Below are 17,950 nucleotides of genomic sequence, written 5' to 3' on the forward strand. Positions count from 1 at the left end.
GGGAAACAAGAGAATATACACCAATTTGGGCCACCATGACTATCCGAAAGAGGCCTAAGACAAGTGTACCCCAGCTACGGTAAGCAAATTGTGTCATCTTGAAACAGGGGAGAATTCAAGAAGTTTTGTGGCAAAAGCAGTCCACATATCCCAGGCAACAGTACGCAACAAAATAAAAAGAATTGATTGCTAAATTTATCCAAAGCTTCTCGAGGGCTATCTGTGCTAGCCGTCCATAACTTTGAAATTATAGACTAGTTAGCTCATGGGCTAGCTACTCTAATCGAATAGTGGAATTGACGTCACATTATAGTGCCTCAACAGCTGAAAGGATGAACATGTTCGGTGATGGGATTCGAACTCACAATTCGCAGATTATGAGTCAAGTACCCTAACCACCAGGATTCTATTTTTGGAAAAGCAACACAAGTTGCGTGTACACAAAGTGCTTCCATTACATATCTCTACGGTCGCATACCTCAAATAGCTGGAGAATAAAACGGGTACCCAGTATAACCAATATGAAGAAATAACAATAAAGTTATCTGACGCAGTGTCTTTGAAGTTATGTACAATCGAACTGTTGAAGTTGGCGCTGGAAAACCGCCATCCTTGTAAACTATATAGATTATGAAAACCATGCAGGGAGAAATGACGTGCCTTGGGACATGCCAGCCTTATGACAAAGCCTTTTGTAATGGAAACTACATTGAATGACTAATGTCAAAATTGCACGTTTATCAAATACAGTTTGTCAAAACGTAGCAATTTGGACAGTAATTAGGTGGTGAAACTTTAAAGACCTTTTAATATAATGTATTCGACTCTGTACAAACAGTTGTACGTTTATTGTTCTATATATGTGTATGATAATATTTGACATTCGCCTACTTGTTTAAAACTACTATTTACAACACACATATATATATTAATAATATCTTATCACGGTATTTATATACGTGTATATTCAGTTTAACAACCAGACAATAATAAAAAGTGTTACGCATGGAACGGATAAACATTAAAGGTTTAACTTTAAGACGGTGATCGGGTGAGGACTTGTGGTTAGCGTGGTCGAATTGTAAATATGAGGATTGCTAGATCGCGACCCGTTTCTCCCAAAACGCGCTGCACTTGGGGTCATAGGTTTGTTATAAGAATGATTGTCAAGTCCCACTATTCGATCAGATAAGAGTTAACGTTGGGTATTGTTGACTAATCGCTTCCCTGCGTTGGGTACTGTTGACTAGCTGCCTCCCTGCGTTTGGTACTGTTGACTAGCTGCCTCCCTGCGTTGGGTATTGTTGACTAGCTGCTCCCTGCGTTGGGTACTGTTGACTAGCTGCCTCCCTGCGTTGGGTACTGTTGACTAGCTGCCTCCCTGCGTTAGGTACTGTTGACTAGCTGCCTCCCTTGTGTAACTTTGTGCGAATTAATGAAATAAAAAGAGATGATATTTTCCAATCATTGCTCCGGTTCTACTTTCGTAGATACCTCTCTTTCCCGCCAATGCACATTTTTCTGTTTCTGTTCTGGTTTTATAGATCTCTCCTTATTTTCTGTTCAGCTATTGAAATTAAATGGAGATGTCTCTAAGATATAGAATGATGTAAGGTATTTATTTTCTTTAAATATATACACGGTGTAGTGTAACACAAAAAATTGGAGATTGGATTTCTCTCGGTAGATACAACGCAGACATTCCATTTGGAAGCGTTGATTTTTAAAAAAAATTTAACAGTTACTATTGGAGTAAAGTTAGACTTTCGTTTCTGCGGTACTATGAGGTTTGATAGATGATAATATTGTTGTTTGAATTATTCGGATGGATAAACCATATTTCATTACACCTTTGACTAGATTTAGAAATAGAGATAAAAGGGGTTCGTAATAAGATGGAACGTCTTTCTTACTATATTCGACTTTAATCTACTTTGAAAGTCCTAAGAACTATTATTTAGATTAAATAGCGATTACCAAATTTTTTCCTCGTAACGTTTGACGCTTATAATTGTACTTGTTTAATTTTTCGTCACCTACTCCTATTTTCTTAGTTTTACTGTTACTCTTTATATGTTTAATCCATCGTTTCGTTCATTATTTAAGTTCTTTAGGTCAATATTTTCTTTCGTGATGTGACCACTGTTGCTCGAATTGTAACGTACTATACTTCAATTTTAAATAATCCAAGGTATCTATAGCTTCCCAGTTTGCCCCTGAAGAGGAAAGGTCCGCCTTTCGAAAGTGCTCGGATTATAGGGTTTTTATCATTTCATAGCTTTGCGGAGTATTTTATATTTTTATTTAATGACTAATCAGATGCTTTAATTTTTACTTCACAATATGTTAGGTTTTAATTTTTGCTACATTATATATTGGATGTCTTTTTTTTATACATGTTGTAATAGTATCTAACAATTAATTAGACATTTAATTTTTTTCTGTATAAAACATGATATGTTGCTGGGACGACTTAATCCCATGTTTTACTTGTTTATAATATGTAAAGGCTATTGCTTCTTTTTCTGTGTTTTTTTGTCCCCCAGTGGATCAGCGAAAACTTTAAGGAGCTCGATTTCCCGTGGAGGACAAAGCACAGATAGCCAATTGCGTAAACTTGTGCTAAAACAAACAAACCTATAATTAATTTTTCTCATCTCTCCTCATTTATCTTTTTTTTCGAGTTAAAAATAATCTTATTTGTAATTTAAAAATCTGATAATCATAATCGTTTCCATGTTTTTGTTACAGAAACCACTATTACGTTGACTCTAAAATGTATTTATGAGACTTCTGCCTTGCAGACCTGTATAATATCGCACTAAGTGTTGTTTCTAGTATGTTTTTGATTTTTTTTTCAGATAAGAAACATATTCTAATACACATATTTTTATTGTAACAGGTGGAATATGATGCTGGGAGGACAGGCAGTGGAAGGTTTTCATCTGGTGAACGTGGTCCTTCACGGGTTGGTGGTTTGTCTTCTCACCTTCATGTGTAGAACCGTCCTACAATGGAACACTGAGAATTCAGCCATTACAGGACTTTTGTTTGCTGCTCATCCCGTCCACACTGAGGCGGTAAGAAATTTTTCACATTTTATTTTACTAAACAACACTAAAAACACCAACATTCATCTGCACTTAAAGGTTCATCATTCGGATTACACTAAACAACACCAACATTCATCTGCACTTAAAGGTTCATCGTTCAATCATCCGGTTGGATTACACTAAACACCAACACCAACATTCATCTCCACTTAAAGCTACATCATTCAATCCTCCGGTTGGATTACACTAAACAACAACAACATTCATCTGCACTTAAAGGTTCATCATTCAATCATCCGGTTGGATTACACTAAACAACACCACCATTCATCTCCACTTAAAACTCCATCATTAATCTTGCGGTCGGATTATACTAAAAAACATCAACATAAAGCTGTACTTAAAACTATCATCCAATCCTCCGGTTGGATCATACTAAAAACACCAACATAAAGTTGCACTTAAAACTATCATTCAACCTTCCGGTTGGATTACACTAAACAACACCAACATAAAGCTGTACTTAAAATTATCATTCAATCCTCCGGTTGGAGTATACTAAACAACACCAACATAAAGCTGTACTTAAAACTATCATTCAATCCTCCGGTTGGAGTATACTAAACAACACCAACATAAAACTGTACTTAAAACTATCATTCAATCCTCCGGTTGGAGTATACTAAACAACACTAACATAAAGTAAGAAGTGTTTCGGGTATATACTTTGCGTAATGTATAAGATTCATGCAGTCCCTCTCCTCGCCTCCCACGAAATGTCGCAGCATTTACCCTTTAGAGGCTTTTATAACATAGATAAAAAGGCTGGCAATGAACAAGCTATTATCACTTTACACCTAACAACAGTAAATATTTTGAAACTGAAAAGAAATGTGTGTTCCTAGCCTCCTTTCAACCATTTCCTCAATCATAGTTTTTGTTATGTAGTAGGTGAACAAACTTTCAATATGTGTTTCCCCATAGTAAAGTAATTCAAAATATCTGGGAAAGTGTGGTGAAATGTCTGGAATCGTTATATGGACATTTCATTTGATACAACTAAATTTTCTTTTCTCACTTGTAAGTGGTGCTTTGGCCACATATTTTATATCAGGATAATGTCTTTGTTTCCACAAAGATCTATTGTAACATCATAAGCCCTCGTTCGGCCACGTGTTTTGTTATCGGAACCTGTCTTTAGTAATGTTGCAGTACTAAAAGACAGCAGACCTGATATAACTATAGAAGGCCTTCCTGGGAAGATGAATTTATCGAATCAAGAAACTTTTCTTAGAATTAAGTAAACGTATTATGACTAAAATTAGACACAAAATTACAGCCATATTGAGCACAAAGCTACACAATGGACTATTTGTGTTCTGCCCGCTTCGGGTATCGAAACCCGATTGTTAGATATGAGTTCACAGACCTACTTTTGAACCACTGTAAAGGAAATATTATAGTATGGTTTTGTTAATAATGTCTAAAATAACTAATTATTTGTTCGTAATTGATTTTTAAAACTACACTCACCGACCATGTCAGAGTATTTTTATTGTATTTGATAATCGGAGATTGTTCATTTCAAACACATTGTATTTCTCTATATTCTAATATTTGATTTTTTAATTCAAACGTATTTTTTGTTGTACTATCTAAGTTTTGCATGGTTTCGTTAAGTTTGATTAATGGAAAAAGACATTCTTCCTGATTTCTGCATCAACATTATTTTATATTGTACATCCCATTAGATCCTTGGAAATTAGCCTATTGTTACTGCAGGCCATGAGTGATAACAGTACATATATTTCTGATGTATACATACATTGTGATCATCAAAGATAAAAGGAATATACACGCGGAGTTTCTCAAAACGTTAGATGAATTTCGCGAGTTTCACAAAACGTTTACTTTAGTGTGTTTCAAAGAAATATTTATTCTAATCAATATTTAAAAAATCCCTTTCTCTCCTCAGCAGAAATAATATTAAAAGTTTCTGATTGGATCCGAAGAACAAAATTTTGCTGTTTTAACTCTTATGCTGCAAACTAAAACGATATTAAAAAAAAACTAGAATGAAAAGAGTTTATAAAATTCTAACATGCTTAGCATGTTAACTGGGAAACTGTTAAATCAACACAATGTAAACCTGCATGAAAGTGTGAAAAAGACAGCAGGTTGTAGAAAAATCAAGTATAAATTGAATTAAATTCAATCCTTGTTACTGTATTTTGTTCTTTAGCTCTATTGGATTTCTTTCGTGACCCGTTAAAATCGAAATGTGCTTATACAAAAGCCAATCAATACTAAAACTTCTGGTTGTATATAATAGTTAAGAAATTTTTATATACGTGGGAACTCATATTATTCATGTCTGGGTCTTTGCTGAAAATTCACAGTTTTACATACAAATCTGTGATAATTTAGTTATAAGTACTGATATTTTCTGTGGGGGAGGGAGGTTACACTCCAAAATTGTTAAAGGTTCCCTTGAGTTAGTTTCTATGTTTGTTGATTAAATATTCTTTAGAAAGGGACATGAAGATAAGAAATAAGAAAATCGTAGAAATTATGATGTCACACATATCCGTTTTTCTTACAGAGTAGGTAATGTTACGTAAATTATGATGTCACACATATCCGTTTTTCTTACAGAGTAGGTAATGTTACGTAAATTATGATGTCACACATATCCGTTTTTGTTACAGAGTAGGTAATGTTACGTAAATTATGATGTCACACATATCCGTTTTTCTTACAGAGTAGGTAATGTTACGTAAATTATGATGTCACACATATCCGTTTTTGTTACAGAGTAGGTAATGTTACGTAAATTATGATGTCACACATATCCGTTTTTGTTACAGAGTAGGTAATGTTACGTAAATTATGATGTCACACATATCCGTTTTTGTTACAGAGTAGGTAATGTTACGTAAATTATGATGTCACACATATCCGTTTTTGTTACAGAGTAGGTAATGCTACGTAAATTATGATGTCACACATATCCGTTGTTGTTACAGAGTAGGTAATGTTACGAAATCTCTCGCTTCTCCCAAGACCAAAAGAACTCTAGTTTCGATGTGTGCACATACGGTGCCAGCGTAACGAATCGGCCTGGTACTTCGAGCACTAGATTCGAATCGCGTCACCGAACATGCTCGCCTTTTCAGTTGCGAGGACGATTTAATGTAACAGTGAATCCAACAATTCGTTGGTAACAAGCGTAGCCCAAGCATGGGTACAGGGAGGGCTAGCGCAGATAGCCCTCACGTAGCTTTGGGCGAAATTCAATAAACAAACAAACATATAAAATTACATAATTTTATAAAAATAAATAAATAATTCACCCCTTATCAATACACGTGAAACAACACAGGTGAACAACAGGAAGCCATTCTACACTAGCAAGAACTTCTTGAATCACAAATGTAATTCTTGTCAGTTAATTGATTATCTTGAATTATGCTAATAGTTTAATCTCATTTTATCTGATTAACACACAGAAATTACCACACATAGATTAAATTAATTGTTTTCTATCAAGGAGTTACTCTTACTTCTCAGGGACCAGGCGTGATTAAGTGGTTAGTGTGCCAAATTGTGAATCTGGTGGTCCATCGTTCGAGTTCCGCATTTTCAGCTTTGGGTGCTAATAGCTATTTGCCATCTGGTCAGAGTTCTAAATAAGACAGTTATGCCTGGACCTTGTGGTCTCTTACGTGGTCTTATAGCTCATGTGTCGTTGTAGGTGTTTTTCAGGTTGAAAATACCAAATATGCTCTATTACGGGTAATTACAAATAATGAAGGCTCTGAAAAACATATGTTTAACTTTTATAGTACATTATCGTGAATTTTTTTATCTCTCTCTCTCTCTAAATGAATTTCTTTGTGAACATAAACTTGACGTTAGAGTATCCTAGTCCATTAAGAAAAAATATAAAAAGTGCGAAACAGACTAACCATATGCTCACAGTTACATAAGATTCGAAAAAGGCCAACCACATGCCAAACTTCCATAACAGAGTGAAGCATTGGATCCAAAAAACATGTCAGAACTTTCAAAAAATACGTACTGAATGATAGAAACATGTCCATTAAATACTGAATGATAGAAACATGTCCATTAAGTACTGAATGATAGAAACACGCTCATTAAATACTGAATGATAGAAACATGTCCATTAAATACTGAATGATAGAAACATGTCTATTAAGTACTGAATGATAGAAACACGCCCATTAAATACTGAATGACAGAAACATGCCCATTAAGTAATGAACGAAAGAAACATGCCCATTAAGTACTGAATGATAGAAACATGCCCATTAAGTACTGAATGATAAAAACAAGCCCATTAAGTACTGAATGACAGAAACATGCCTATTAAGTACTGAATGATAGAAAATGTCCATTAAGTGCTGAATGATAGAAACATGCCCATTAAATACTAAATGATAAAACATGGCCATTAAATAGTGAATGATAAAACATGCCCATTAAATACTGAATAACTGAATCATGCTCACTAAATTATGAATAACCGAAACGCGCTTTCTAAATATCGAACAATTAGAACATACTCAACAAATAATGAATAACTAAATCATGCTCACCAAATATTAAACAATATAAGCATCTTCACTATGTATCGAACAATGCGAACAAGCTCAATAAATAATGAATAAGTGAATCATTCTCACCAAATATTAAACAGTAGAAACATGTTCACTAAATGCTCTTGAATAGCATGCTCATGTGTTTTTTTTTATATAAGAGACCACAACTGAAAACTGGTAAGCTTTCCCCGGAAGATTTATAAGATAAGTTCGACGTAGCCGCATCTGTTCAAAAAGTAACTGAACAACTGTGCTGAGTTTAACTCTGACTAAGGGCCTTTATTTCACAGCATGCAACTGTTTAAAAAAAACAGAGTATGCGAAAGTATAACAAGGAGCCAAACTAATGCAAATGTCATGAAGTATTAAAGCAGAAAGAGAATTTTAAGACATAACCTAAAAAACTATTTTTGCACAAAAACAGTCATGAAACGTAAGCTTTACTCAGGGAATTTAACAAAGACACACCTGTAACGTCTGCCTTGACAGATAGATAAGTAGATAAATAGCTGTCTAGCTATTTGTAGGTATATTTGTGTGTGTTTCAACTTTGAACAGCAGGTCATCCTAACATTATGATTTTACATGCACGAACAATAAAACTATATCATAATGTATGTATAAAACTGTGGAACATAACCTGAAACGTGCAAGCTATAAAGCATTGGATTATGACTCTATTCCTCAGTAATGATGTTTTTCCTTCTCTTCCTGGATGAGTAGAGATGACCAATGAACCAGAGATTTGTCTCCGATTAAAGAAACCCAACCTAATTTATATACAAACCAGGAGATCAGGGTCGAATCTAGGAATATAAAATATTTTTCTCTGAAGGTTTGGCTCAATATATTATCAAACCTAAAAAGAGGAAAAGTCAATAAGATGATAAATCACATGACGTATTAGTCTTCAACTTGCCCATGCCCCTGTTATGGGTTAAAGTGTAATTCCTTTGTCTGCATTGAAGATGCACTCTTCCATTACTCCATTGTATAATCCATGACTATGTTAATGATATATATATATATAAGCCCCCCAGTGGCACAGCGGTATGTCTGCGGACTTACAACGCCAGAAACGGGGTTTCGATACCCGTGATGGGCAGAGCACAGATAGCCCATTGTGTAGCGTTGTGCTTAATTATTAACAAACAAACAAACAAATATAAATATAATAGTACTGTCTATTGTATGTCTATGTAACTGCTTCGCAGGGTGTGGATGGATCTTCACCAAAGTTAGTATGAAGGCTCATGTGGGGATACACACAAATGTTTAGTTTTGCATTTTGCAGTTTTTTATGGGCGTTTTTACATTTTCTTACAATTACATATAAGAGAATCAACTTTTCATGTTCTAAGATAACCTTTATTAATCATGAATTAAACTTCCGTCCAGGGGACGAAAACTCTAGCTAGCTTTACAATAAAGTAATATTCGTCGTTTGAAATGCCTTAGCACACTCGTAATCCCTAAATAAATCTCAGAGTATTACGTATTTCAGATTTAATGTTCTGAATGGTGTGTTTATACAGCCATATAAATACCTCACTTTTCATCTTCCATATACTTTAGTAACTTAAGACAAGAATTAAAATACAGAGGATGGGTGCGTTACATTAAAATGATATTAGAGCCTCAACTTGTCGTTACAGTCCATTTCGCCACGTCCGGTCACACTCTATCTGACGATTGTGCATCTTGACAATAGCTCTGCAGTGTAATTTCGTTTGAAAAAGCTCAATCGTAAAGCGTTCATGTCCAGAACAAACCACTCTTCTCTGATTGCTTTCCATATGCCATCTATTGTATGATAACAAGGGTTTCCCAGTACGTTTCACAACAGCTGAGGCACAGAAATTCATAGGCAATGCCTCCGGCAAGCCCGGCATGGCCAGGTGGTTAGGGCACTCGACTCGCTATCTGCGGGTCGCTGGTTCGAATCCCCATCACATCAAGCATGCTCGCCCTTTCAGCCGTGGGGACGTTATAATGTGACGGTTAATCCCACTATTCATTGGTAAAAGAGTAGCCCAAGAGTTGGTGATCGGTGGTGATGACTAGCTGCCTTCCCTCTAGTCTTACACTGCTAAATTAGGGACGGCTAGCGCAGATAGCCTTCGTGTAGCTTTGCGCGAAATCGATAACAAACAAACAAAGCCTCCGACAACTTGTCTGGTACGTCTTCGTATGGAATAGCATGAATACCCTTTTAATTCTCCAGCCACTAGAGGTATGCGATAGTTGAACAGATACGTCTTGGAAGCAACTTGTGTACATGTAACTTGTGTCACTTTTCCAAACAAAAATCCTACTTGACTATTTTGCGTGCTGTTGCCTAGAGCACGTGGACTGTTTTTTTGCCATTGACCTTTGCGTTCATGGATTATCATCGGTTACAAGATGTTGCAATTTGCTTACCCCGGTTGGAGTACAGCTTATTGCAGGTCTCTTTCTGTACCCTAAGTTGATATATATTCCTTTGTTTCCTAACGCCATTACTTATAAGGATGTCCCCTTCTAGCAAATTCTAAATCTCAAATTTTAAGATATCTTTATCAACTGAGTGTACTGTTATTGTGCGTCGGAAAGGCTGCTACATATCCTCTCGAAGCTCGATGACATCACACTACTTAAGAAACGCCAAACAATGACAAAATGTAATTCTGATTCCACCGAAATTTTATACCAGTTATGACTGTCATATGTCTTATTGATTTGCATATTCAAAATCGTTCTAATATAACGTAGTCAACTCACCGTAGTATACCGTGCAATGTAATAGAATATTTTGTTTCTACCCTGTATGAAATAACTTATTTTAATGAAGCTCAGAAAACACTTGTTCAGTGACAAGAAAAACGCCACCTTGGTTTTCATTTTAAAAAAAAATGTTTTATTTATTTAAAGGCATAACACTAAATTTTGTATATTTTGAAAATGTTGAATTAACTTAATATATAAATCAATATTCAATGGCCGTCTTCCAAAAAATATTGGCTTTGGTCTTAACGATTCTTCTTCACAGCTTAGTCGTTAGACTACACCGTATAACTCAGAATGACGTCATATATGGTTTCTATAACAATCTCGATATTTGTGTGAATGATGCTTTCCATATTTTTTAACATTATTTTTTTATTCGCAACTCTTTCAAGAATAACGTATTCACAAGAAACTGACGTAATGTGTAAAAAATAATCAAAGCTGAACAATCCTAACTCTTAAAACTAGAAACACCGACTATAAGATAATTTGATAGCAGTTATAACATAACACACTAGAAGTGTTTGTTTAAGTATACATATATAGCCAGTTATCGTTAACTATATTTCTTTGTCTTCCCAGAAAAGATTAGATATAATTTATTTCCTACTTCCGTTCCATCATCATGTCAGGAAAGAAAATAAGATAAAGGTATTCAGAGAAGAAGAAGGTGTGAATATTGACCATCAATCACGTGTCACTGTTTGATTCGTGGCTATTGAGATCTGGCCAATAGAGCGAATATTCCTGGAATCAACTGTCATTTTGAGTTCCAATAAAAAAAAAAGATGAATTTGTAAAACATAAGCCTTTTGTTTCGAAGGCATTGGAAAAAATATATCAAGTGTTTAGAACTAAAATCTATAAAATTTCAGGAACTTCCCCTCATATTCTACCATACTAAAACGAAACTTTATTAAGTAAAAATAATACATATTTATTATGCATACGTGTGGGGTAATGATGGTTAGTACTTTCAGATCCTCTAAACTGCGCCAATTTTTTATATAACATATTTGGAAAGTGCAAAAACAGTCCCAGATACTATCAAAATGCACAATATTTAGTGAAAATTCCATTTTTCTGACAGACCCCTTAGTGTGGCTCCCTCATCTCCTATTTCGTACAATAGTAACTCCCCCTTTATACATTTCTGCCTAAGAACCTGTTTTTTACCCTATTCTAAAAACGAACATTTCTTTTTTTATGCTCTTTAAAGCTTGTTTTTAATCGATAATACCTTTTTATTTAAGTCACACTTCGAATGAACAATTTGAAGCCAATCGAAACAAAAATATATTTTATCCAAAGCTAAGTTACGCCCTATAGTTAATAATATTTCTAAGAACTGTGTTATATGATGCTAGTGCCCTTGGTAACATTTAAAGTGTGCGTGTTTTTAGAAAATTGGTCTGAACTAAATGAAAAGAAAACTGCAGCAGGTTTTATTTACAGTCTTTCTACAAATTTCTAGTTGAATTTTCGTAATTATTTTTAGCTTGTCATTATATGTTTTTATGTTCATTGAGTTTTGAAGTTAATATGAGCCATTGAGTCATTTAATATATTCCTACGATTTAAAAAAATCAGGTAATCTTTTGTTTCGGTTAAAGTGAATACGTAACATATCATTTGAGATTCTTAGACTTTAGGAGATAAAAACGATCATGATTAATATTAACACAGGTTTTCGTTTTGTTTTCAGGTGTCAAGTATCGTAGGACGAGCAGAACTTCTCAGTGCTTTGTTTTTCTTTGTGTCTTTTCTATGCTTTCACAAGTAAGTATTATAGCATTGAATAAATATGTTTGTGTTGGGAATGTATAACTAAATGTTGTTGTATATAAAAGTAATCCCATGGTACTGCCGATGAACGTAACTGCATGTTCTAGTACATACCTAATGTAATATCACCAACTGATACAGTGAATCACAAATTAAAGTATATAGTCACAATTAAATCATGGATTTCAAATTGGAAGAATCAGGAGATTCTGTAATGCAGATATCATAGCTATTATCATTATTGTAATCTTATGTGTAATGCAATTTAAATATCAAGACACACGGTAGTGTGCCGTGCAGTCAAGACAACCTGCTGCTGTGTTATTAACAGGAGTGATAGTTTAGCGATAGTTCCACCTTCTGTATCTCGAACTGTGGTAGTCCAAACTATCATATATTTTCAATGGATGTGCTCTAGTGGACTCTTACTTTCTATACCAAATTTCGAGGCAATCAATTAATAAATACCTGAAATATAACATATCCAATTTTGATTGAGTTTCTTCCTATTTTTTTTCTCTTTGCACCAAAAGTACGGAACTTTATTTGATAGAAAAACATTCTTAACTTTTATAGATTTTTATAAAATTTGGTATACTGATAGTTCTTTTCAACCTACAATTAGGAGTCTCATTTGGTGTAACTATAACCATATGTGCAAAGTTATTCAGCAAAACAAACGCTCAAATTTAACAAAACGTTTTGCGCACGCCTACGCAAAAAGTCACGTATGCTATCGGTCTAACATTTTTACTACAGTTTCATTACAGTTTTTAGTTTTTTGTCATTAAGATTAAAGAGGGCAGCAAATCAGTGCAGCAAAACTGTAAGGTTAAAGGACGTACAGATACAAAAGTACTGGTTAGACCAAGCAAACTAGATTGGCAGTTTCTAGCTCAAGTTTTCAAAAGAATCATACGGGTGGATGGTTATTATTGATTGTTCATTATCAACTTCTTAGCACAAATTTACTAAATGTTATGTAAATATCCTAATTAAAGAGTGTTTAGCGTCACGTTATATTAGCTTAAGCAATTAGCATAAATAATGATGCTCGATACGGCTATACCGATTGCATGGGGGTGATGACAAGAAACTGTTAATCCAAATTCCACAGCGTTACTATAAAGGAAGCTATTAAAACTGTTTTAGAGAGACAAACTACCACCATATATTTTAAAGAATCTGGTTGGTTCTGTAAAGTAAAGGTCTGTTCACAATAATAGGGTTGCGATCCTAAAGCTAATGTTGGTTACTATCGAGTGTCACTTTCTTACTTGCTTTGGCTTGTTCGTGTGTATTGACAAAAGTCATGATATCTAATCAAAAACACCAAAAAGGATTGAGTGTGAGACTTACATAAGGGAATGAAATCAAAATTGGCGGCCAATTTTACATCAAATATTCATTCATTAGTTAACTAGGCCGCAAAATTTATTTTACCCACAATCATACCCCAAGTTGAACAAAAAAACGTGGCCTAGCTAACTAACGAATGATTATTTGAGGTAAAATTCTTATCAGTGCTATAAGTGCAACTACCAGTTTGGTCGCCAATTTTGATTTCATTCTTTTAAGTCCCACACTCAATCTTTTTTTTTTTTTGGACGCACCTTTTTTTCACACTTAAGGTGTTTTTGATTAGATAAAATGAAGCTGCAAGGATACGTAGGGGCTCTGAAAATAAATTCCAAAACGTTACTTGAGTAGCTTGTCAAGGTGAAATGAATGTATTAGAGAAGGTACGTTCCTAAGAAAGAAACAAGCTTTGTCAAAATTCGACAACTACATCAAACCAATGACCTATTTTTTAAAATTCAATAAATAATAAAGGTAACTAAAAATGTCAAATCACCGAGAACGACTTGTGAACTATGCAAAGCAAACTTTTAGAAAACGGGCAAAGAATTATTCAAGTATATTGTTAGAGATAATAATTCGTTCCAAATTATTTTTATTTATTGAACCCTTCGCTGGCTCAGTCTAACAGTGTAGAATTTGGATCGACAAAAGGAACAATGCTTGCTTTCACTGTCAGGACAAGAAAGAGCCTTCGATTTCCGTAGATAGTTCTGCCAAGTTGCTGGAAAATGTGTGATTTTTATCGTAACATCAAAATCCGAATTTACCACCATGTTTTTATGCAACAGAAAGAAACTAATATTTCATCAGAATTTGTTTTCTTTACATAACAAAAGAGAAGCTGCGTCATTTTATTTATTTTTTCATCACAAATATCTAATTCTTTCAGTTGCTTCGTCTCTAAAAGATGACGTCACCTACATTCGTGTTTACTTGAGTGAAACTTAACTGAACTTCTACTTTGGTTTATTGTATATATATTTTTTTCAAAACTACACGGCCCGACATGGCCAGATGGTTAAGGCTCTCAACTAGCAATCCGCGGGTTCGAATCCCCATCACACCAAACATGCTCGCCCTTTCAGTCGTGGGGGGGGGGGAGTTATAATGCGACGGTCGTTGGTAAAAGAGTAGCCCAAGAGTTGGCGGTGGGTGGTGATCACTAGCTGCCTTCCCTCTAGTCCCTAAATTAGGGGCAGCTAGTGCAGATAGTCTAGCGCCAAATTCATAACAACCAACCAACACAATGGAGTATCTGCGGTACTATTAAATTTATATGTTCCCAGGTGGGTCAGCGGTAAGTTACGGACTTACAACGCTAAAATCAAGGGGTTCATTTACTGTGGTGGACACAGCAGATAGCCTAATATGGCTTTGCGTTAAAACAAACAAACGAATAAAATTAAGTTTTTGTGCATAACGTCTTCTCATCCCAAATTTTTTTGCATGTACCAATTTTACTTTTTCGTTTTACAGATAAATGTGAATGTACCATTATATCCACCAAGAATAATCTAAATGTTACAACCTTGGGCGTGGTCAAATACATCAATCAAAAGGGTTTGACCTCCTGAGGCCAAAACTGTTATTAGATCTCAAATCGGTCAAGAGATGGCGGAACTATGAGCTAAAAATATGTACTCTGAAAAACCCATAGCCATTCTATGAGCCGATATGCCGCGGCTAAAAACACAATTAAATAAGTTATGCCGTAGTTAGTTTTAAAGCATGGAAAGCAGATAAAGAAAAAGAAAAACTGGTGTTGCTATATTTTAGCATCCTTTGTTTTTCTATCAAATACAAACTTCTCAGCATACTAATACCTTATTTCAAGTACGTTGATATCCCTATGAATTACAGGTACTTCTCATGTTATCAACATAATATTTAAAATGCTATGAATATATACATCTCAGTTTAACAGTGCCTTATTTTAACTATTTTGGCATGTTAAATAAATCCGGACTTTCAGCTAATCAATATATTGTTTATATTACTATTGTTACGTATCTGCTTGTTTGTTAATTTCCGGTAGAAATTCTTTCCAAGGAACTTCAGCGATACAAGTCCTTTGTTGATTAAACCAGTTTATTCTTCCTCGATACAAACTTTTAGCACACAGTAATTCCACAGTTAATACATTTCTCGTCACTTTAAACTTAACAACTCTTATAATACACGCTATAAAACACAGTGATTCACACACTTTACTTACCGTCACTACTGTTCGCTTTTTTAATTATCTATATCTCGCTGGCTTCTCTGCCAGGCTAATATACAAACAAAGGGGGCGTCGTGAATGCACTCGGGCCTCCCCGATCATTCATGATCATTCGAGAAATTTCACGCACGCTACCAGCGCCAAACGCGCCAGCAGCGTCACGTGACTTCCGCTGTCGTAGTACTATGAAAGTTCATGGTCGAAAGTGTTGTTAACAGCGGCAGTACACAATTATCTAATTATTATAAATGAGATAGTTTGGACGTCTTTTAGTTAGCTATGCTCGTTATTGAGTTATTTTTATTTCTGGCCTATGCAGGTAGCCTGCTTTGATCAGAAGTTAGTATTAAATATCTATCAAATGCAAGCTTCTCAGCTTACCAGTACCTTATTTTGATATCGATATCAAATACGAATTTCTCAGATTACAATACCTTATTTTAACTATTATGATTTGCGTAACGTATGTTTTGACTTGGTGATTTTTTCACGATACATATATTTTATTTTGAAATACAAAGTTACGTACATTTCTTAGAAGATGAAACTGCCTTCAATCAAATTTAACTTCATATTCAAATTCGTTTAGTGCATATGGTACAGACTTGAATCAATGTATTAATTGTTTCACAAACATCCATAACAAACAACAACAACAAAAATGCTTTCGTTTAGAGATTAAATAAATATTAAGGTACGAAAACAAATGGAAAACGAAAAGACACTAAGAAAATATAACTACACTTTTTAACAAGTTATTTGCGAAAACTACCATCTCACCTTAAAGTTCTTTTTTCAGTATCTATCACCAGCGCAGTGGATTGATGGGTACTGTACATTTGTAGTTGATTTTTATTTTATTTTAAAAATCAATAATAAGGTTCAAAATGAGCGGGTAGAAAGCGTTTTAATTTTTGTTTTTCAAGAATGAAGTTACACATTTATTTTATGTTTGAAAGATCAATAATCAGGCCCAAACGAAGTTGGATGATTACATCTTTTAGGTTTTCTTTAGCCGCGGCATAACGGTTCATAGAATGACTTTGAGTTTTTCACGTACAAACTCCGTCATCTCTTGACCGATTTGAGTTCTAATTACAATTTTGATCTCAGGAGGTCAACCGCTTTTGATTGATGTATCCGACTACGCCCAAGGTCTTATAGATTAATTTACAGTAATCCTTCCTAAAATAATTTCAATTTGAGGGTAGGCTGGTAAAGATACTGATGAATAATAAAACTTAATCGGGTATACGCGCGCCCCACACTTGGTATTGCTGGCGCACAAAATATAGCAAATAAAATGGGTAAAAACGTTCTGATAAATTAAGTTACTCTAATCCTACCTAAAACAATTTCAAGTGCCGCGGCTATTGAAGATTCCTTCTTTTTCATAAGATAACAAAAGACTGTATTTCCTTACTTTATTTTATCCTTTTATAATTTATCTTAAGACGTAATGTAATTGCAAAGCTCTGGATCTCCTTAGCTTATTTCATTCTTTCAAGCTTTAGATTTAGCTTTAGACGTGGTGGAAAGGGTAAAATCCCTTAGTTTGTTAGTTTCTACCTTAAACCATAGATGGAGTGAGAAAGGTTGGACTTTCTTAGTTTGTTTTAAGCTTTCAGATTCTGTCGTCAGATTTACCTTGTTTTACTAGGTATCGCACCCACAAAAAGACTGGTTTTTGGACGCTGTAATTGTTTTCCTCTTTAATGATGAATCATTACGCAATTAGGTGCTGAGAAGACTGCATTTAATTAACTTGTTTGCTTTAATCATTTGTTATCTAGATTTTATTATTACTGATCACGAGAAGGCAATGAAATAGTCTATTTCTTCCCGATAGAAGTTTATTATTATTATTAATGAATGAAAACGTACTGAACCTAACTTGAGGTGATAATAGAAGTAATAATTCTGATTTATTATTATTGTTAATGAATAAAAACGTACTGAACCTAACTTGAGGTGAGAGTAGAAGTAATAATTCGGATTTATTATTATTATTAATGAATAAAAACGTACTGAACCTAACTTGAGGTGAGAGTAGGAGTAATATTTCTGATTTATTATTATTGTTAATGAATAAAAACGTCCTAGAACCTAACTTGAGGTGAGAGTAGGAGTAATATTTC

General features: G+C 34.5%; 1 protein-coding gene across 1 annotated transcript in view; it reads left to right on the top strand.

Annotated features, from left to right (window-relative positions):
• LOC106460724 (transmembrane and TPR repeat-containing protein 1-like) overlaps positions 1–17,950 on the top strand; it is a 74,817-nt gene that overhangs the window by 10,545 nt on the left and 46,322 nt on the right. The window contains exons 2-3 of the mRNA XM_022387501.1: positions 2,903–3,080; positions 12,150–12,223. Coding sequence (XP_022243209.1) covers positions 2,903–3,080; positions 12,150–12,223 — 252 coding nt within the window. The remainder of the gene's footprint in view (positions 1–2,902; positions 3,081–12,149; positions 12,224–17,950) is intronic.

The sequence above is a fragment of the Limulus polyphemus genome, unplaced genomic scaffold (genome assembly GCF_000517525.1).
Source record: "Limulus polyphemus unplaced genomic scaffold, Limulus_polyphemus-2.1.2 Scaffold823, whole genome shotgun sequence".
NCBI lineage: Eukaryota > Metazoa > Arthropoda > Merostomata > Xiphosura > Limulidae > Limulus > Limulus polyphemus.